At 35.0% G+C, this 21,629-nt stretch overlaps 1 protein-coding gene and 3 pseudogenes across 1 annotated transcript; 3 read left to right on the top strand and 1 right to left on the bottom strand.

Moving 5' to 3' along the window:
* The first annotated feature begins 1,231 nt into the window (after positions 1–1,231).
* LOC120115187 lies at positions 1,232–4,155 on the top strand (annotated as a pseudogene).
* Positions 4,156–8,028: 3,873 nt separating this feature from the next.
* On the top strand, positions 8,029–14,795 carry LOC120115129 (probable E3 ubiquitin-protein ligase ARI7). Its single transcript, XM_039135889.1, has 15 exons — positions 8,029–8,217; positions 8,921–9,045; positions 9,354–9,459; positions 9,573–9,663; positions 9,935–10,107; positions 10,310–10,414; positions 10,506–10,594; positions 11,121–11,228; positions 11,950–12,040; positions 12,137–12,226; positions 13,069–13,116; positions 13,456–13,527; positions 13,611–13,710; positions 13,785–13,911; positions 14,452–14,795. The coding sequence occupies exons 1-15, from the start codon at positions 8,029–8,031 to the stop codon at positions 14,648–14,650; spliced, it is 1,713 nt and encodes a 570-aa protein (XP_038991820.1). The 3' UTR covers positions 14,651–14,795.
* A 256-nt stretch (positions 14,796–15,051) lies between these two features.
* Positions 15,052–18,671, bottom strand: LOC120115186 (annotated as a pseudogene).
* Positions 18,672–18,911: 240 nt separating this feature from the next.
* LOC120115153 lies at positions 18,912–21,507 on the top strand (annotated as a pseudogene).
* The last annotated feature ends 122 nt before the right edge of the window (positions 21,508–21,629 follow it).

Here is a 21,629-nt window from a genome sequence, read left to right as displayed (position 1 = left end):
TTCCCTCTAGGTAGGATTAGGATTAAGATTAAATGTAGAGTCTATCAAAAAAAATTATTGAGTCCTTTAACAATTAAAAATATACAAAAAAATTAGGGTAAAGTACACAAATGGTCCCATGACTATAGGGTGTTACTTTGTTGAGTCAATTGACTATTAAAAGTTACAAAATGATTCCCTGATTACAGGACATTACTTTGTTGAGTTCTCCGGCTATTAAAAGTTACAAAATGGTCACTCGACTATTCACATGTTCCGAACTCGTCCTTTTCTGTTGAAAACATTGACGGTCGTTTAAGCGGAAAATTAACATGCTGACTAGGATATGGTAAAATTTGATAGTCGAGACATCAAATGACCATTTTGTAACTTTTAATAGTCTAGGGACAATTTGCATACTTTACACAATTTTTTAATATGAGAATAATGTTTTTATTATTGAGGGATTTTGAGGTGCTTTGTTTGTTTGTTGTTATTACTATTCTTATTATTTTATATTTTAATAATTTTTAATATATTATTTTTTTATATTCTTTTGGAAATATATATGTATAAATTGAAGTCCAGAATGGAAAGATCTAATGCCGAAATTCGAAAGCCCAAGCCCAAATTGAAATTCAGATTCAAGAATCAAAAATTGAATAAACTACACAAATGATCACTAATATTTCAGTAAGTTTTTGTTTTACTCATATAAGTTTAAAAAGTAACAAATTGATCATTAATGTTATCTGTCTATAACAAATCCATCACTCGCCATTAATGATCGTTATTGTATTAACGGAATGCTGATGTGGTATATTACAGTTCTTCATCTTCTTCCCTCTTCTTTTTCAACCTTTCCTTCTCTTCTTTGTTCTTCATCTTCTTCCTACACTTCTCTGTACACAAGCACACTGCAAAAACAAAAACTCTGTTGTTAAAAAATGATGATGAGATTTGTGGTATAAAAAGAAAGAAAATATACAACACTGAGAGATTAGTAAAAGCATTACGCAACATATATAGGGTATAATGAAGGATCTAAGAAAACCCTGTTTGAAATTTGGAGTTTGAATAGTGAAGTCCTGTGGGATAGTTTAAGATATTATTGTGCATTGCTTCAAGTGTTTTTGCAAGCTGATAGGTTAGGCACTGCTCATTTGGTTTATAGAGAGATGTCGGATGCCGGGGTTCGCATGGACAAATTTACCCTAAGATATTATGTTTATTCGCTTTGTAGAACGGGGCAATGGAAGGAAGCACTTGCATTGATAAAGAAGGAAGAGTTCAAGCCGGTTTAAGATATTATTGTGCATTGCTTCAAGTGTTTTTGCAAGCTGATAGGTTAGGCACTGCTCATTTGGTTTATAGAGAGATGTCGGATGCCGGGGTTCGCATGGACAAATTTACCCTAAGATATTATGTTTATTCGCTTTGTAGAACGGGGCAATGGAAGGAAGCACTTGCATTGATAAAGAAGGAAGAGTTCAAGCCGGTTTAAGATATTATTGTGCATTGCTTCAAGTGTTTTTGCAAGCTGATAGGTTAGGCACTGCTCATTTGGTTTATAGAGAGATGTCGGATGCCGGGGTTCGCATGGACAAATTTACCCTAAGATATTATGTTTATTCGCTTTGTAGAACGGGGCAATGGAAGGAAGCACTTGCATTGATAAAGAAGGAAGAGTTCAAGCCGGATACTGTTATTTACACTAAAATGATAGCCGGGTTGTGTGAAGCTTCGCTTTTTGAAGAAGCGATGAACTTTCTGAATAGGATGCTTGCTGATTCTTGCGTTCCTGATGTCATGACATACAGGGTTTTGCTTTGTGGCTGTTTGAATAAGGGACAGATCGGCATGTGTAAGAGAATTCTTGAAATGATGATTGCTGAAGGTTGTTATCCGACTCTTGCCATATTTGTTTCTCTTGTCCAAGCTTATTGCAAATCAGGAGATAATTCTTATGCGTTTGAATTGCTAAAGCATATGACAAAATGTGGGTTCCGACCAAGCTATGTGATTTACAACAAATTTATTGGTGGCATTTGCGGCAAGGAGTTACCCAGCTCAGATGCGCTAGAATTAGCTGAGAATGCTTACAGCGAAATGCTTGCTGCTGGATTTGTACTAAATAAGTTTAATGTCAGCCATTTTGCCAGGTGTTTATGTAGTGCTGGGAAATTTTAGAAAGCCTGTAAACTTATCCATGAAATGATGCGTAAAGGCTTTATACCTGATACGAGTACATACTCCAAAGTGATTAATCATCTGTGTAAGGCCAAAAAAGTAGAAATGCTTTTCTTTTGTTCGAAGAAATGAAAAAGAATGGTGTCGTACCTGATGTACATACATACACAATTTTAATTGCTAGTTTTTGTAAGGCTGGTTTGATAGAACAGGCTCGTAATTGGTTTGATGAGATGGTAAAGGGTGGTTGTGCCCCTAGTGTGGTGGCTTACACTGCCCTAATACATGCTTATCTTAAAGCTAGGGAGGTGTCTAGGGCAGATGAACTCTTCGAGATGATTTTGTCAAAAGGTTGCATTCCGAACGTTGTTACATATTCAGCTTTGATTGATGGTCATTGTAAAGCCGGACATACTGAGAAAGCTTGTCAGATTTATGCTAGAATGCACACTAATGAGGAAATCCCGGATGTAGATTTATATTTTAAAGCAATAGACAGTGATGATAAAACTCCAAATGTTTATACGTATGGAGCTTTAGTGGATGGTTTATGCAAGGTTCACAAGGTCAAAGAGGCCAATGACTTATTGGGAGCCATGTCAGTAGATGGCTGTGAACCTAACCATGTTGTGTATGGTGCTCTTATTGATGGATTTTGCAAGGCCGGGAAGCTAGACAAAGCACAAGAGGTGTTTTCCAAGATGTCTGAGAAAGGTTTTAGTCCAAGTACTTATAGTTATATATACAGTTCATTAATAAACAGGTTATCTAAAGATAACCGTCTGGATCTTGCTGTCAAAGTCTTAACCAAAATGCTTGAAAATTCTTGCACCCCTAATGTCGTTATTTACACAGAAATGATTAATGGCCTATGTAAGGCCGGTAAAACAGATGAGGCCTATAAACTTATGTTGTTGATGGAAGAAAAGGGATGCAGTCCTAATGTGAGGACTTACAATGTAATGATGGATGGCTTCGGCAAAGCACGTAGAATTGACAAAAGTCTTGAGGTTTTTGAACGAATGGGTCCCAAGGGTGTTGCTCCAAACTCCTTCACATATAGGGTTTTGATAGACCACTGTTGTACTGTCGGCCTGTTGGATAAGGCTTATGACCTTTTGGAAGTGTTGAAACAGACATACTGGCCAAGGCACACAGAAGGCTACCGTAAGGTCCTTGAAGGTTCAACAGAGAGTTTATAATGTCTCACGGGCTCTTAGACGAGGTCGGTAAAAGCGAATCTCTGCCAGTTATTCCTGCTTATATAGTGCTTATGAATAATTTTATAAAGGCTGGGAGACTAGAGGTGGCTTTACAGCTTCATCAGGAGATAGCATCATCTTCACAAGTTTCTGAAGCATGCTATAGTACATGAAATGCCCTTATTGAGAGCCTTTCTCTGGCTCGCAAAGTTAACGAGGCTTTTGAACTGTACGCTGAGATGACAAGGATGGGCGGAGTTCCTGAGCTAAGCACATTTATTCACCTTGTTAAGGGGCTCATCGCAGTGAACAAGTGGGAAGAGGCACTTCAGCTTTCGGATAGCTTCTGTCAGATGATTTGTCTCTACAACTCCTCTGTCTTATTTTGAAAATATAGTGCAGCTAAGACTTTTCAGCCGCTGAAGTGCTGTGTTCGTTACATTAATTTTCAAGCACAATTCTCCGGTTTCTTGCTTCCCCCCCCCCCTGCATGAGCACTTGTTTTTTCCTTTATTGTCTGTGATTCTTTATAATATAGTCGTGTCTTTTCTTTCTTTTCCTTGAATCTTTATGGTTTCGAAACTCACACTTGTGCAGGATGTTCAATGGCTTCAAGGAAAAGAGACACCTGATGTGGCTTAAGCTTTTATGAACCTTTGGTTTTCCGGTTTGCCCGATTGATCACGGAGCGGTTCTGGTAAAGATTGACTTGCTTGGTTGAGGATTTGTTTTGTTGCATGCATAAGAATACAGAAGACAAGGCCAACAATGGAATGCTCGAGATAACCGTCTTACAGAGACGGTGGTGATGGTGTGAAGTTGATTCGAATTGGAAGCGAGGCATGCCAGCTTTACGTCACATGGATTGTATACTCTTTCATGTAACATCATCACTTACAATGTGGTGCCTGTAAAGTTCAGGTGCAGTTCTTATCATTTTTGTTAGCTTAGCTCATATTAGTTGGAAAAATCCCTCATTCATTATGGCTCAGTTGCTACATTGATCTAAACCCTACACCACAAAACAACTCGGGTGAGCCGACGGCAGGAACAAAAAACCGACGACCAGCAACTTCGCGATAGCCATGTCGACACACTAAAAGCAATGAAGATGATGGCAATATCCAGTTTTCAAGGATTATACAAAGGGTTTATTGCACAATAAATCCATGCCATCCTGTGCTTATTTTCTTTTGACATGTCCAAGTCTTATTTTCAGACCCTAATCACATTGGCTGTACAAAAGGTGAAGTTTCATAGTTGTACTTGGTTTGATTTTCTTTTCTTTGGTGTTTGCATTCTGTTTGGTAATAGGGAAAGTGAAAGAAAATAAATAGGGTGGGAGGAAAATATAGTTATTTAATTATTTTTATTTTGCATATCCTGTATTTATCTTATCTGTTTTTATGAATTACTTAAATTAATAAAATTTATATTTATTTTATTTATTGATTTCTTGTAAATTTTTTTGATTAAATTCAATAATTATTTATTTATTTTAATTATAAAAGTAAATATCTTTGTTTATCGAATATCTAAATTTAAAAAATAAATTTTTAACTCGTATATTGTCTAGGACTTCTAGAAAGAATAATCATTCCTTTAACTATTAAGAAAAATAATTATGAAGTAGTATATGCTCTAAATATTCACAATCATACGACAATAAATGCTCAATCAGTGTTCGAACTCGAGACTTCTAAAAATAATTAGGCCTGTAAATGAATCAAACAAACACGAACGGGGATATGTTCATGTTCGTTCATTTAACTTTAACTGAACAAATGAACGAACACGAACAATTAAACGAATGAAATTTCTTGTCCGTGTTCGTTCATTAAAACATTTAGCTTTGTTCGTGTTCATTCATGTTAGTTCGTTAAAATGATAAACAAACACAAACGAATGAACGTAAACGAACACATTCGAATGAAACATAAACGAATGTAAATGAACATAAAATTAATTGAGTTTATAGATGAGAAGAATTTTTTTTCTTTCCAAATAATTTTAGGATTTGTATTTTCTTTAATTGATTTGAGTTTTTTCTATTCCAGCTTAAAAGTAATTGAGTTTTAAAATATTAATGGGTTTAAGATTAAGACTTATTAAGTCTTAATACTTGAAAAGGTTTCGAAGATTGAGTTGAATATAAACGAACGAATATAAATGAACAAACATAAGCGAACATAAACGAACTAACATAAATGAATGAACATAAACGAATGAAATATCAAACGTTCACAAACGTAAATAAACGAACGAGTCATTTGTTCGTGTTCGTTCATTTAATTAAGCAAACATATAATCTTATTCATGTTCGTTAGTTAAATAAATAAACGTTCTTCCTATCGAACAGTTCACGAACGATTTGCTTAATGTTTGGTTCGTTTACATGCATATGAACAACAATAATTTCTTTTACCACCGAAGTAATTTAGTTTGTGCTAATTGGCCTATTTAGACCTAATGAGAGTATTGTACTCTTCATTGGTCACTTAAGTTTAGGGAGGCTCCACCCAACACTTTGGATAAAAATTCGTACTCGATTCAATACAAATATATATATATATATATATAACCATTAGATGTAAATAAACCAATGGACGAGTTTTAATTAAAATTTATTACTCATAAATAAATATCTTTTAACCGTTGACCACACAATGCCTCGTGTTGGATGAGTGTCAATTGGTTTGTACTTTTTTCTCCCTTATTTCATTGATGTGCTTCGTAAATTTGTATCAGTAATGTCGTGGTTTTGATGATTGAATTTTCAAGACTTGTATGCAGTTTTTGAACTTTTAATTCGTTTTTATTACGGTTATTGTTGTCAATTGTTGTCGGAAGATTGTGATGTGATACGTTAAAGTCGTTTTATTTTACGAAAAGTCTTATGTTTCTCATACTAATTGATAGTTGTCAGTCTCTTTTCGCTTGTGTCATTACCCTCTAACATTCTTCCGATCATTGTTGCCTGTAGACACAACATACTATACATTCGAAAGTTTCTTCATCTATTCACGATTATCAAACTATTCATCACCATCATTTCATTCAAGTCTCAAACACCATAATCCAAAGTCACGATCATCATCTATGACTAGTCTCGAGTCAAAGTAAAGAAACAGAAGAGAAAAGAAAAACTGCCGCTCTCGGCCTTGATGAGTTTCTAATGAACAGAGTGATTATCAATCAATTTCAACGGTGGAAAAGTTTTGTTCGACTAAAAGAATTAGCATAGTTCGATTTGAATTTGATCCGACAGATCGTAGAGTGTTGACTTTTAATTTCAGTTAAGATTTGAGGAGATTAAAAGTTTTAAAGGTCCTTTTTGTTCAAAAAGTTCAATATTTTGACATGAACACTTATATATTCATATAAACGTTGTGATTAAATGTAGTATTTGTTTAAACACTTTCAATCATTTGATATTGTACAGTTATACTCTTGCGTATGCGGTGTTTGAACCCGAGACCTCAAAGAATAATAATAATCTCTTGACCATTAAGGTCAATTAGTTCGTACATTTTATTTGAATTTTTAAATTTCAAATATTATATAAGTATTTTATTTAATTGAATTGTTTATTTAATTAATATTTTAGAATATGATAAAGTACATAAATGTTTCCCAATCATAGGATGCTGCTTTGTTGAGTTCTCTAATTATTAAAAGTTATAAAATAGTTCCCTGACTATAGAACATTGTTTTATCGAGTCCCTTGATTAGTAAAAGTTACAAAATAATTACCTAACTATTCACATGTTTCAAACTCGTCCTTTTCGTTAAAAAATTAATGGAAGTATGAGCTGGACATTAATTTGTTGACTAGGATATTATATAATATGATCACAGAATCTCAAATGACTAGAATATACCAGTCAGTATATTAACGTCCAACTTAGATAACTGAAAATTTTTAAAGAAAAAGGATAAATTTAGAACATATGAATAGTCAAGTGACTATTTTGTAACTTTGACTAGTTGAGAGACTCAACAAAGCAATACCATATAGTCAAATGAATACTTTATAACTTTTAATAGTCGGAAGACTTAACAAAACAACACATTATAATCAAGGGACAAATATTTGTGTACTTTACCCTTTAAAATAACATGACAAAATTCTATTATTTTTTTCATTTAGACTTTAGTTACGACTGATCTTTTTGGAAAACAGAAATATAAAACATAATACCAACGACGATTTACTTAATATATAATTCGATGTATAAAATAAGGAAGAGGCAACAAACTAAAACGAGTCAAAACTGATAGTTTAGATACTAAACGCATTGATACTAAAATGAGAAGAAAACTAAACATTAGGTATGATTTTAAAAAAATTAAAAGTTTAGGTATTAAAATAGACTAAAACTGATAGTTTGGATACTAAATACATAGTTTACTCTAAAATTTAAGACTTAATAAATGCAATTAAATATTTACACAAATGTAATGTAAAATAAAGAAATACATAAATAAGTAGTTTTAGTCCATTTCTCTTCCTTCACACCTAAATTACATATCTTTTTCTTACCAAAATTTTCCTTCTCGTTCCTCACCTAAGCTTTTGTTTCCCTTCTCTTTGTGCTTTCCACTTTCTCTCCATCCAAACAAGACCTTATCTTCGTCATCTTAGGTTTGTCGGGAAATGGAGTCGGATGACGATATGATTGATGACTCAGTCTCCATGGAAGACGATTTCTACAGCGGCGATTTGAGCTATTCCTACGACGACACTAACGGCAACGATTATTACTCCGACGATGACAATGATTATGGCTTACTTGAAGACGAAGATGGAGACGATCAAGATGCCATGATTTCTCGTCGCCCTCAGGTCATATTATTGATCTTTTCTTCATTTCCGCGGGATATTAAAAATTTTTTCTTTTTATAGTTCGATTCCGTTTTAAATTTGATAAATTTTTGGTTTGTTGTGGAATTTGGAGCTACTGGATAAATTCCATGGAATTACGGATATTTTTATTTTGTAAAGTAGACAATTTGGACAAAACTAGAAAGGAAAGATATGATTTTTTTTAGTGAAATTAGTTGCAATAGTTGAGGCGGCAGCGGCGAACTTAGATATAATATGACAAGTAAAAGAAAGAAAAGGATAATTCAAGGGAATGATTGGGAATTTGTATCCTTTTGCTTATCAGATCAAGGGAGAAATAAATTGGATTAACAGGATTGTATATGGTGTCACAGAATTTTCATCAATACATATGCTGATGTTTTTTATGATTATTTTTCTCTTTTGATTGGTTTGGAATTCAATTAGCTGGTTCTTGATTATATTTTGAGCTTAATAGAGTCGCTAGATATTTTCAAGGTTAGGTTTTGTGGTGTGAGTTGTTTATGATGAAGAAAACTGAAAGTGGGTACTAATAACTTGCTCTACATTCTTTCTTGTTGATTGTAGAATCACTAAGCTTCAAATTCAGAGTTTGAAAGATCGAAAATGTTATGTATTGAATTTAATGCAAGTACTTCCAGTTCTATTACAATTTTAACATGTTTTTTGTTTACTATTTCAGCTAAGTTATACTGTTTTGAAGGAAGCAGATATAAAACAACGACAAGAGGATGATATTTCTAAGGTTTCTACTGTTCTTTTAATGTCAACAGTTGAGGCAACTATTTTGCTCCGATACTTTAATTGGTAATTTATTTCTTTTTTTACCCATTCTTTCTGTTTTTTTGTGGTATTTTGGTTGATATTGCATCATTCGTATTTGCTTGCTGGTATAATTCTCAAAATTCTAGGTTGTCCATGTTTTCTGTTTTAAGTATTAGTCTTTGTTCGCCATTTTGAGGCACCGTTTGTTGTATCAATTATAGCATGTGAGCCACTCTGCTTCTTTGGAAAGGTCGACGTGGCTGCTTCACTTGCTGTTAATTTTCTTGCATTAGGCAGTTTGTATTATTAGATTTGGAAACTTGTTTTCCTGAACATGGTTGGCATAGCAGGAATGTCAGTAAAGTGCATGATGAATGGTTTGCTGATGAAGAAGGAGTTCGGAAATCTGTTGGATTGTTGGAGAGACCGGTTGTTCAAGTATCCAATTCTAGAGAAGTAATTTGTACAGATCCGTGGATTTGCTTGTTCTTTTAGAAACTTGGTTCTTTTCTGATTGTTTATCTTTTTGAATTACCTATCCGTGACACTTCTTGTTGCTTCTCTATCAGCTCATTTGCGGGATTTGTTTTGAATCTCTTCTGCGTGAAAATATTACTTCAGCTGCTTGCGGTCATCCCTTTTGCTTTTCTTGCTGGCGAGGTATCTCTCATATGCTTTGTCTGATAGATTAATTTTTTACAAATGCAAGTGATAGTTTAGGCAAATGTGTTTTGCGTTCTTTGAAATTAATGTTTTCTGATGAATATTTCCTTAATAACATACCGCCAGTTGGTTTTGCTTATCAGCGTTTTGATTAGCTAAATACTAAGTTCTGTGTGCTTTGTCATTCAAATATTTCATCCTTTTCTTTTATTATGCTTTTGACCGGAAAAATTATATTTTCGTTACTATATTTGGTTTATTGTCGTAGGTTACATTTCCACAACCATTAATGATGGTCCTGGATGTTTATCACTGAGATGTCCCGATCCATCTTGCAATGCTGCTGTTGGCCAAGATATGATTGATAAAGTGGCAACTTGTGAAGAAAAAATGAAGTATTCTCGTTACCTGCTTAGGTCCTATATTGAAGACCGCAGGAAGGTATGTTTTATATTTTAAAATCCTGAGATGTGCCATTGCATGAAATGCATGCGACTATGCGAGTGTCCCATCTTGTTTAGCACTTGTATTGTGCATGTAATGGATACATGAGCTTGAATTAATAATTCTATTAGTTTCCATGGGGTATGCCTTTTTGCTTCTTACCATTCTTGCCCTTATTTCTTCTTTTATTCACTGGTAGACCAAGTGGTGTCCTGCACCGGGGTGTGAATACGCTGTTGATTTTTCTGTTGGTGGTGGAAATTTTGATGTCTCCTGCATCTGTTCACATAGCTTTTGCTGGAATGTAAGACCCTATTTTTTGTGTTGTACTACATTCGATTTCATGGGCATTACTCTCGAACGAATGTCTAAGTTAAGCCAAATCTTGGTCTCAGTGTACTGAAGAAGCTCATCGTCCGGTCGACTGTGATACTGTGGCAAAGTGGATCATGAAGAATAGTGCGGAGTCAGAAAACATGAACTGGTAAAGATACATTTTACATCTAGAAGATGATTTCTTTTTTTATTTTTTTTGGCTGGATTCATATTCCTTAATCTGAATTTGGAATGGAGTGCTAGAAGCAGAATGGTTTTTCTTTTTGACATATGCTATTCATATTGGTAAGTTGAGAAATCAAAAAGGTTCTATGCTAAACCTCTTTTCTGCTTTTGCATTGACTTCGTATATGCATGTACTTTTTCGTATTCCTTTATTTGCTTAAGAGAAGGTGCAAGGGAGATGGATGGAAGTATCTGAGCTAGGTTGTTTTCTAAGTTCATTTTTATTTTGCTGATTGTACATTCTAATGATACATTGTTAACTTTTATATAGAAGAGTGCAACTTTTCTAATAATTTCATTTTATTATAAGACCAGTTCTTCGTATTTTTACCCTATTCCACATATTACCCCCTAATTTGTTTAAATAGTCTCTTCTCTTGTAGCTTGGGTAGAATATGGTGGAAACTCTTGCTATCTTGTTTACCATTTTTGTTGGATGTTATGTTCAGGATACTAGCCAACTCCAAGCCTTGCCCCAAGTGCAAGCGGCCAATTGAAAAGAACCAAGGTTGTATGCACATGACATGCACCCCACCTTGTAAATTTGAGTTTTGCTGGTAAGCTTCAAAGCCTTCATTGATCCAAGGGAAAAAAGATGCTGCTTGATGTGAGACATATTTGGGATAGTCTCTGTCTGTCTACTTGGGATACTGTGCGGGTAGGGTTAGAGCTAGTGATTTTATGGTAGGAATGAGGGGGTGGGATACAGGGATCAATCATGGTTTGATTTAATCATAAGTCTCAAAAGAAGATTGAATTTGAGGGAAAAGATTGCTGGAAATTCTGGACAGTTTGCTGTAAATGGTAAACCAAGAATACTTCAATAAAAAAATAGTTAAGGGGAGGGAGAACTTGGAAGAATAATTTGGGTATCTCTAACTTAGTAATCTCTTTTCTTGTTGATTAAGTGTCTTCTGAAATGTGAAGATTAATAAATAATACAGGGCTACCCTTAAATTTACTAGGACTAGGATTTTTAATAAGAATTAACCAGTGCCCAGAAACTAAAAATCTTGATCTTGGAGAAAATAAGATTAAACTTGTGGAAAAATATGACAATCTTCAAGTAACATAAATTAAACTTTTACCGGGGTGGGGTGCATTATTTACTGAAATTATGATCCTGTTCCTGAAATATCATATACTCAAAATTTCATGATAGATAATACTAAGTTCCTAAAAGCATGTTACAGAAAAGTTGGGAAAGAATAAATGTCTCCAGTCACTGTACATAAAACATTTGTAACCTTTATGCGATTTCAATTCATGTAAATGCAGGTTATGCCTTGGTGCATGGGCAGATCATGGTGAGAGAACTGGTGGTTTCTATGCTTGTAACCGTTATGAAGCAGCTAAGCAAGAGGGTGTGGTACGAAGACTAATAATGCTTTTTTGGTTGTATTTCCAAAATCTGCTTGAGTAATGGTTGAGCTAGTGAGTCATGATTCATATTATTTGCTTGCAGTATGACGAGGCTGAAAGAAGGCGAGAAATGGCAAAGAACTCGTTGGAGAAATACACCCATTATTATGAACGCTGGGCAAGCAATCAATTGGTACTTGGAAGGCTTCCCTTATTTCTCATCGCATAGGCCCTCAATAAAGTTTCATCTTCTTTTGCATTTTCTTCAATCAACATCTATATTCTGGATTTTATCCGCTTTATGAATGTACTGCTGTCATGTCAAATATGAGCCTTCATGTGCCTGTGTATCAAACAATGGTATTTGGCATGCCAAGGGTTTCTTAAGTTACTTCTATATGAGCCAACAACTTATTATAGATAAAAAACAGATAGAGTAGGTGATGAAGAGGGGAAAGTAGGGAAATGAAGCAATGTGAATGCTAGACCTTGGTATACTAGATACAAAAAAGAAGTCATTATCTGTTTCTGTGAACCTGGAAGGCTGGAAGTCTGGAACTCTTTAGACGTTTCATCTTTTGATGTGCCATCTTTGAAATTGCATTTCGTTTCATCTTTTGATGTGCCATCTTTGAAATTGCATTTAGAATATAGGATCCTGTATGTTTCTTCAGATCGTAGTAACTATTAATATATTCTATTGGCAACTTTGCAAGTATTAGAATTTCGAAAAGAATTTTATTCATTGATATTTACGATTACAGAAATTTCACATAGATATATATGTAAATCGAATCAGTAACTAATTAAGTTACAAACTGTTATAGGCATAGCAAACTTAACTAGTGAACTAATTAACTACTGCTGCAGACTAATAGGTAATAACAAGTGGAGAAAGTTATAGCTTTAGTAGAAAACAATGAGTTTGCATTGTATCTAAGCTTCCTCTCTTGTTTCCTTTTTTGATCACATGGTAAAATATTGAATTTTTCTGTTGATAATAAATATGCATAACCTGAAAGTTCCTATTTGCAGTCGAGACAAAAAGCACTTGAAGATTTAAATCAGATGCAAACTGTGCAAGTAAGTTCTTACCAACTTTCCTTTTTATACCTTTTGAGTTGTTCATCTAGGTATTCCTTTTTATACCTTTTGTAAGCAATATCATTTGTCCTTTGGTTTCTGCATCTTCATCTTTTTGGCTCACGTGGTTGGTTCACTTGTCGTTTCTGATGGTTTTCTCTTCAAGTGTATTTTTTTGCCAAAGTTCTTTAAGTGAAGTTTAAAAACTTATTTTCAACGGAAGTAGCACTTAAAATGATATTATGAAGTTTTCACTGTCGAATACTAGAATGAAGCAATTCTACTACATTCTTATTCGGTTTAGCTTATATTCTGAGCAAATTTCTTTAATTTTGCCAGCTTGAGAAGCTGAGTGACTTACAATGCACACCCGAGTCCCAGCTTAAGTTTATAACAGAGGCGTGGCTTCAGGTAAATGATTGTCGTTTGAGCATCCTCTGCTTATTTCTTTTTCAGGAAAATATCATGTTTTTGTGGTGAATTTAATGTTGCAGATAGTTGAATGTAGACGAGTTCTCAAATGGACTTATGCATATGGATATTACCTTCCTGAGCATGAGCATGCTAAGAGACAGTTTTTTGAGTACTTGCAAGGTATATGCATATTTTCAAAAATTGTTTTTCTAAATGGACTAGTAATAATATGATCTACTTTGTATTTTGTTTAGGGGAGGCGGAGTCTGGTTTGGAAAGGCTTCATCAGTGTGCCGAGAAGGAATTAAATAAATTTGTTACTGGCGATGGCCCATCAAAGGAGTTTGATGACTTTCGTGCAAAGTTAGCTGGGCTAACTTGGTATGTTGATTTACTTCTGAATGACTTGGTGTTCGGCTATGTTGATATGATCCTTCGTTCTTCTTGAGCATATCTGAGTCATATTCAAACATGAGTACACGGGATATGATCCTCTAAGAACCTTCAAGTATATGGAAAGAATAAAACAATTGAGCATACTTGTGCCGGGCACATACCCGAGCATTCACACATGTATTCAACCACCCAGTAAAATACGTAATGGGTTATCCGGCTTTCTATTTTTCTCATCTTGAAGCAGTGGGAACGGGAACAAATATGAAACCTATCTTGACTACATTGGGAGGGAGTCGTGAATTTTGATGATTTATTTTTTATTTACTTTTTCCCTCTTTCTTTTGATTTTTTACCCTTCTTCTTCCTGTACTTCTCTATTTGTTCTTCTCCTTTCACTGCTCCCGACTTGCACAAACTTCTTTCTTGCACTTTTAACCACATTTAGTCCAAATGTTACGCACGAGTGGCAGGATCTAGAATGATTGTCTTTTCTGATTCAAATTCTGTCACATTTCTCTTTTACAGCGTGACAAAGAATTACTTCGAGAATTTGGTTAGAGAACTTGAGAATGGCCTAGCCGATGTCGACTCCCAGGCTGCAGCCGCCAGCAGTAAGACAACGAGCTCAAAAAATACAGGAGGGACAAGCAAAAGAGGGGGCAGGAGAAAAGGGAGTTCTAAATCTGGTGGTTCCAGCAGAAATGTAGATGATACGAGTAACTAGTCTTGTAAAATGCTGTACCACTATTTCCTCGGGGGGAGGAGCCTACCGTTTATCGTAAGTGTTGTCTTTTGCTGTATATATATTTATATAACATATGTACACATACATATAATACACACCATATTACCATATATATAATATATATATAATATATAACTTGCCAACTTGCTTTTATTCTAGAATTATGTTATTTGTTGGTTTTGAGTGCAAACATATTTGTTAGCATATATATGAAAAATTATTCATGTACCTTGTTTCTTGTACAACAAATTTGTAGCATTAAGATTCACTTTTAAGCTAATGATAGGACAAATTTTAGACCCAAAACAAAGCTGAAACATAAAGAAGAATTAGGGTTCAAAAAATTTACAGATTGTCAAATTTTTCGGTGCTCGAGTTTGTTACTTTATTTGGCCAGATTGTCTTAACATTTTGATACTAACTGCATTTATCAATGCTCTGGAATATTTGGTGGGAAGCCATTTTCCAGTCCATGCCTGTTAGCATCATTGCCTTGAACTCTTGGTAACTGATTCGACCATCCTACAAAACAATAGATAAACTCAGGTTTAGTTTAATTGTTTCTTTAAATCACTTTTTTTTTCATAGCGTGTAATCAAGCTGAGCTGAGCTGAGCTTAAGCAGTAAGAAACTTGAGCTCGATTTGAGATGGAAGTCGATCTGTTTGATCTCTCTAGGTTAGCTGATGAAGCTTTTGGTTATTTACCTAAAAAATGAACTTGGTTCTTATGCTTGACTTCTAGCCCTGATTGTTAGAGTTTGAATCGTGAGCTACTTGAGTAAAGCATTAAGATACTCTATTTCAGTTCATTACCTTATCCTTGTCAACATCCTGCATTATATCCTTGATGAACTGTTCACTGTTAGAACCAGGGTCATCTTTCAGTAAAGCTTCCCTCAATTCTTCGAAGTCGATATAACCACTTTGGTTCTTGTCGAAGTGATGGAAAGCTTGTGTTAGATGCTCGTCGTTCCCTGTCCTTTTCAAGTGAACCACCATTATCACGAATTCCTCACAGCTCAACGACCCACTTCCGTCGATGTCCGCCTTCCCCACACACAAATAAAAGAGAGTTTCATTTCGATATTCGTAGTAATTGATTAACTACCTCAACCGCAATAAAGAAAACAATGACCTACTGCTTCCATTAACATCTTGCCATCATGTTCACCAACAGAGTGACCGATCTTTTGAAGCCCGTCTCTCAGTTCCTCAAATGACAAGTGCCCATTGGCATCGGTGTCCATCGCATTGAACATCTCGATGATCAAATCGATTTGTTCATTCGGCAAGTTGTCGGCAACCACCTGTTAGTGACTATTCTAGATAAACCCGACATCAATCTTAAACACTCAAAATGTCTTTTTTTTTCCTCCTTTCATAAAGCCTTACCCTTAGAACCTTCTTCTTGAACTTACTCATCAATGAGAACTGCTTGATCCTGGTTCCCACATTTTCACCCAGATTAAAGTTTGGTGCTAGCTGCAGGTTTTGTATCCATTTGTGTTCTTTATATAATAGCACACGGAAAGAAACATGTTACCTTCAACCTATATTACTCGAAGTCCGATTTAACGATCGTAATATCATGTTATGGTCGGTTACATACCGAGAACCTCTTGAACGGACATGCGAGTGAAGGGATTAGGATCGAGCATGCTTCTAACAATATCCTTGACTTCATCAGAAACTTTAGGCCAAGGACCCCTTTCAAAATCTATGCTACCTTCTATTATTGTATGAGCAATCCCTTCCTCAGTGTCTGCCAATTTACCCTTGTTAGAACACATACATACATATACACATTAATGTTGTAAGGATCGGATCGACGATCGAAGAATTGATCAGATCATCGATTTTCCGTTTGATCAATCGAAGTCTTGATTTAACGATAATTAACAAGGAAATAGAAATACCAGCCCAAAAGGGGGGAACGCCACAAATCAAGATATAAAGGATAACGCCAGTGCTCCAAATATCAATTTCTTTGCCATAATTTCTCCTTAAAACCTCCGGAGCCATGTAATATGGACTTCCCACTATGTCACTGAAACGCTCACCTGCCATTGCCATCAAATACCAACATTAATTCTCTACAATAATCAAAATAATAAGGGTAAACTACGCATTTAGTACCTAAACTATCAATTTTGGTCCGTTTTAGTACATTAACTTTTAAATATTCCCCCCCCCCAAAACTTAATGTTAAATTTTGAACGGGGTACTAAAATGAAACAAAAACTAAAGTTTTAACGGCGGGGTACTAAAATGAAATAAAAACTAAACTTCAATTATGGTTTTGAAAAATCGAAAGTTTAAATACTAAAACGAATGAAAAGTGATAGTTTAAGTACTAAATACAAATTTGCCCTAGTAATAACGAGATTACCAGGTTCATATAAAATGGAGAGGCCAAAATCGATTACTTTAATTGGGGCAGTGTCGCTTTCATCAGCCAATAAGAAATTCTCGGGTTTTAAATCCCTATGTATAACTCCATGTTCATGGCAAGCCTGCGTATAATATTATACCAATTAATCTATTGCATTACTACATTTCCCACGTTGCAACAAAACTAAAGAAGAGTTTACAATTTTAAAAGTTTAAAGCAAAGATATTACCAACTATTTTCATATAAATTTTAACCATTATATAAGTGAATGTGTATGATTTCGTGAGCGCGCGCGCACACACACTGGGTATAATCATCCCAATCCAGTTTATTTTATTGGCAAATGTTAGAATTCGAACTCTTAATATTGCTTAAGGAATTTAGTGTATCCCCATAAGACCAACTACCATTAATATGTTTATTATGTATAAGTTGTGGATATAATCCTTATACTCTAATTTATTGTTATTTTCATTTTTTTATGAACCAAATTTTAAAGTTTTAGTGTTGATTGAATTTAATTCTGTGAAAATCGTTGTCGGTATATCATACAAGTGAACATTAAATATTTATGGGTCGTATTAAAAAAATTTAAAAATTTGATCCTAATACGGACGATAATCATTAAATATTATACATAAATTGTATATACAGTTTATGTTCAATTTTTTCTTTCATTTAGTTATATTATCCTTGTATCATTTAATTTAGAACTAAAATTTAAAATTTAAAAACTACACGCACTAAAATTTATCAAATTAGAATATAAAGACTAAATACTTAAGTTATGCACAATAAAGGGACTATTTGGCAAAATTTAACCACTTCTTGTTCGAATGTTAATGGTATATTCAAAAATGGAAAATAACACAGTAGGGGCAAAACAGGAATAAAATTATTTCAGTGAAAGGAAGTCTGAAATCGAAGCATCTTCTCTCCTGCATTTCCTCTCTGTCTAAATGAGTCATCTTTTTCTTGTTTTGACTTTCCAATGTCGTAAATCTCCTCTCTCAGAAAATTACAAAGCTTTGTCGGTCTTTACTTATATTAAACCCTCAAGCAATTGAATTTTTGTATTTGACAACTTGTTTTCCGATCATTTCTCTTTTCTGGGTAAGTTTATTTTCAGTTTTTGGATTCTGGGTTTATGTTTTTTGGTTCAATTTCGATGTGGGCTGGTTTTAATTTTCTGTTTTTACAAAGTTTATATTTTGGTTATCTGATTTTGGTCTTTTTCAGGTTGAACGCTATGAACATCTCATTTTTAGTTTGGTTAATTAAGTCAATCTTGTCATGACTCAGCTGATTTTAATTCTATTGATGAAAATAAAGACTTTGATTCATCTTGACTTTATTTAAATATCCATAATTTACCATTTTTTTCTGTATTATATATGAACTTTCTTTGTAGTTTTTCCCTTCTTGAACAAGTTAAAGATTTGAGTTTGTTTTTTCACCTTAAGAATTGCCGCTAACATTAATGGATTATGTCACTTATAAAGAAAAACCTTAGCTGAAGAATAATTTTGATGCAGTCTGCGTTTAAAACTGCTTATTTTAGTGCAAATTTGTTGTCTTGTCTTGTCAGAACATTTAGGTTCTTCCATGGAAGTTATGTCATGGTATCATATTGGATTTTTGGCTCCTCTGTTCGCTTCCCTTGTTCTTTTCCTTTGCTTGGGGATTAGGCTGAATAATGTGCTTTGAATGCCATTTTATGACCTTATACCAGTTTTAGCCGTTACGAATGCTATTCCGATTCTTTTTTCGAGAGATGGATTGCATTAGTGCAATTATTTCTTCTACAAAATGATCTGCGTATTAATGGAAATGTTGATATTTTCAGATTCTTCATTCTGCTTAACTATTTCCTAGTATATCAGCCAAGATGCGTGCAACATCATTGCTTGCACAATGCTTGCCGGGGTTGGTGCCCCAAGACTGAGGAAGCCAAAGCATGTCATCCGTATCAGAGAAAGATGTGGAGCTCTCGTCTCCGGCTGTGGAGATTCTCCCCTCAAAGGTACATTTCATTTCCCCATCAAGCTGTACTTGTGCAATTTACACGTGTCAAGTATATATGGTTGACTATCATCTAAATAGATGACTATGCGAGTGACTTGGTGGTGATTAAATTTGCATTCAAAATTGAGACATCCGGCTATTTGTGCAGACAGCTCATCCTCATAAGTATGCTGGGGATAATGTAGACCTGCAAGGGCTCAACGTGTTCAAGGTGCGTTTACTCGTTGCTTTTTTCTGGCATTTTCCTTACCATTTCTCTCTCACTATAATGTTTATATCTATAGTTGGCCTTTCAGTAGTAGCGGTCTTTTAAAAACACAGACTTAAGATATGTTTGCTGATACGTTTTCAACCTTCTACAGGGAAGAATTAGTGTCGTCGATATTGTTGGTTTCAGTGGTTCCGAACTGATTTCTTCAAAACCTGATGGTAAGCTAGTTATGTGCTACTTCTTTTTGAGTCGTACATTTTATTCTTACAAAGTATGATGCCAGTTCAAGTATTTAATACAATTTTGTTTTGCAGGGTTTCTGAAATCTTGGGACAGTTCTATTGATCTAGTTAACGTCCTTAAGCACGAGATTCGTGACGGACAATTGAGCTTTAGAGGGAAAAGGGTGCTTGAGGTAGTTCAATCATAGAAACATCTGAACATATCATCGATCACTGCACGTAGCTTTTGTTTTCATTTCTTTGAATTAATTTTTCAATATAAAACACGAATACACGATATATAGGATTTTTCATTCTCCTTATAGAAAAACATGTTTTAGGCCCATTTAGTGATATTATTAAACTGGTGAAATAAAATGCTCGAAGGTCAAGTAGATATACTAAGACTGAACAATTTTGGCTTTTATGTTCGACTTGAACTAATCGACCTAAGATGCTATAAGTTTCCGCGCTCTTGTGCTTCTCTGAAAGTTCTCATTTCATTTATGGAATAAAATGAGTTAAGGAACTACTTTATTGGTTTTGTAGCTTTTGATGTAGACTGTGCGCTAATTATCCTATTCGATAACTTTTACAGTTGGGTTGTAGCTACGGACTTCCCGGGATTTTTTCTTGTCTGAAGGTATGCTTTTCTATTTATCTTAGATTGTTTATAAGACCTTAACTCTGTCAACTATTAATAGATTGAGAAGCACTTGTGCATATACCATTGATGGTACTCAAGAATCAGGAATGTCTTAGCATTTTCATGTATTCGGAATGTCATTGGAGGATCGTGTCCTCATAGCCAGTCAGATATTGGTTCGGACATGGGCTTTGGACATGAGTACTGAATTGCTCGGCTTCTGTTATATGCTTAAAAAGAAGAGCAATTTATTTCTTATAAAGGATTAACTTGCACCCCATTTATTCATTTCCGATACAGGGGGCTTCCACAGTGCACTTTCAAGACCTCAGTGCGGAGAAAATTCGATGCACTACCATACCAAATGTTCTTGCAAATCTTGAGCAAGCCCGGGACAGGCAAAGCCGACAGCCAGAGAGTCCTTTGACTCCATCCAGACAAACTATTGCCCCTACAGTGCACTTCTATGCGGGGGACTGGGAAGAACTCCCCTCTGTATTATCTGTTGTCCGGAATGATGTGTCCGAACTGGCTAACGGGTTGAGCTTTAGCTTCTCCGAGGAGGATTTCTTGGATGGATGCAGTAGTCAGGATGGTAGCATCATGGCACAAGAAATTTCCTCGAGGAGATCGAGAAGGCTTTCAAGAAGTCGGGCGTGGGAAAGAGCTAGCGAGACGGATCAGGGAGAAGGCGGTTATGATGTTATATTGATGACTGAAATTCCATACCCGGTGTCATCATTGAAGAAGTTATACGCACTATTCAAAAGGTTAGTTTCTTATTTCGCTTTGCATGTTTTCTTTATCATGTTCATGCTGGTTTTATAACCGACGCAAGTGAAGTGACGTTGGCATCCCGAGAAATGCATGATTTTCTGTAAGGGTGTACATGTACAGAGTCCTACGTAACACCCGAAGGCTCGATGCCACCGCATATGTCAACTTCCTCTCTTAGTCTCATTGTCTTTTTAACTCCGCATTTCGACACAATGTATCATTTCTAATTCTGATTATGAACAACCAGTGTCTGAGTCCACAAAGAAGAACTACGTCGGCTACAACAACGCAGCGAAGCACCTCAGAGGCCTAGTCGATGAAGAAGGCATTTTCGGAGCCCATTTGATCAAAGAGGTGACCGATAGAGATATTTGGAAGTTTTTCCTCAAGTGACCAAAGTTTCAGGACCATGCAAAAATGGCTGCTGAAGTGATTGCAAATGATGTGTTTAGTTCTTTGGTATTGGTGTTAGTGATTACATATACCAGAAATTTATTCAATTCTTTTAATAGTAATAATCAAAGTGGAACATTTGGGAAGAATTAGTGCAGGCTAATTTTGCTGTCTTTTGTCATATTTTGTTCCATTTTTAATCGTAAATCAAAATTTACTTGAGTTGTCTTCAATGTTCTTTTCATATATATATATATACACATGAATATGTATATATATAATTTTTTTCCAG

The sequence above is a fragment of the Hibiscus syriacus genome, unplaced genomic scaffold, assembly GCF_006381635.1.
Source record: "Hibiscus syriacus cultivar Baekdansim isolate YM2019G1 unplaced genomic scaffold, ASM638163v2 tig00110258_pilon, whole genome shotgun sequence".
In the NCBI taxonomy this organism is placed as follows: Eukaryota; Viridiplantae; Streptophyta; class Magnoliopsida; order Malvales; family Malvaceae; genus Hibiscus; species Hibiscus syriacus.
Note: the sequence above shows the minus strand (reverse complement) of the source record. Positions and strands in the feature narration are given on the sequence as shown.

Coding starts and splice junctions, on each gene's coding strand:
- LOC120115129 (XM_039135889.1), top strand. CDS start 8,029: ATGGAGTCGGATGACGATATGATTGATGACTCAGTCTCCATGGAAGAC. Junction 13,117..13,455: donor ATCAGATGCAAACTGTGCAA/GTAAGTTCTTAC, acceptor TAATTTTGCCAG/CTTGAGAAGCTGAGTGACTT. Junction 13,528..13,610: donor TAACAGAGGCGTGGCTTCAG/GTAAATGATTGT, acceptor TTAATGTTGCAG/ATAGTTGAATGTAGACGAGT.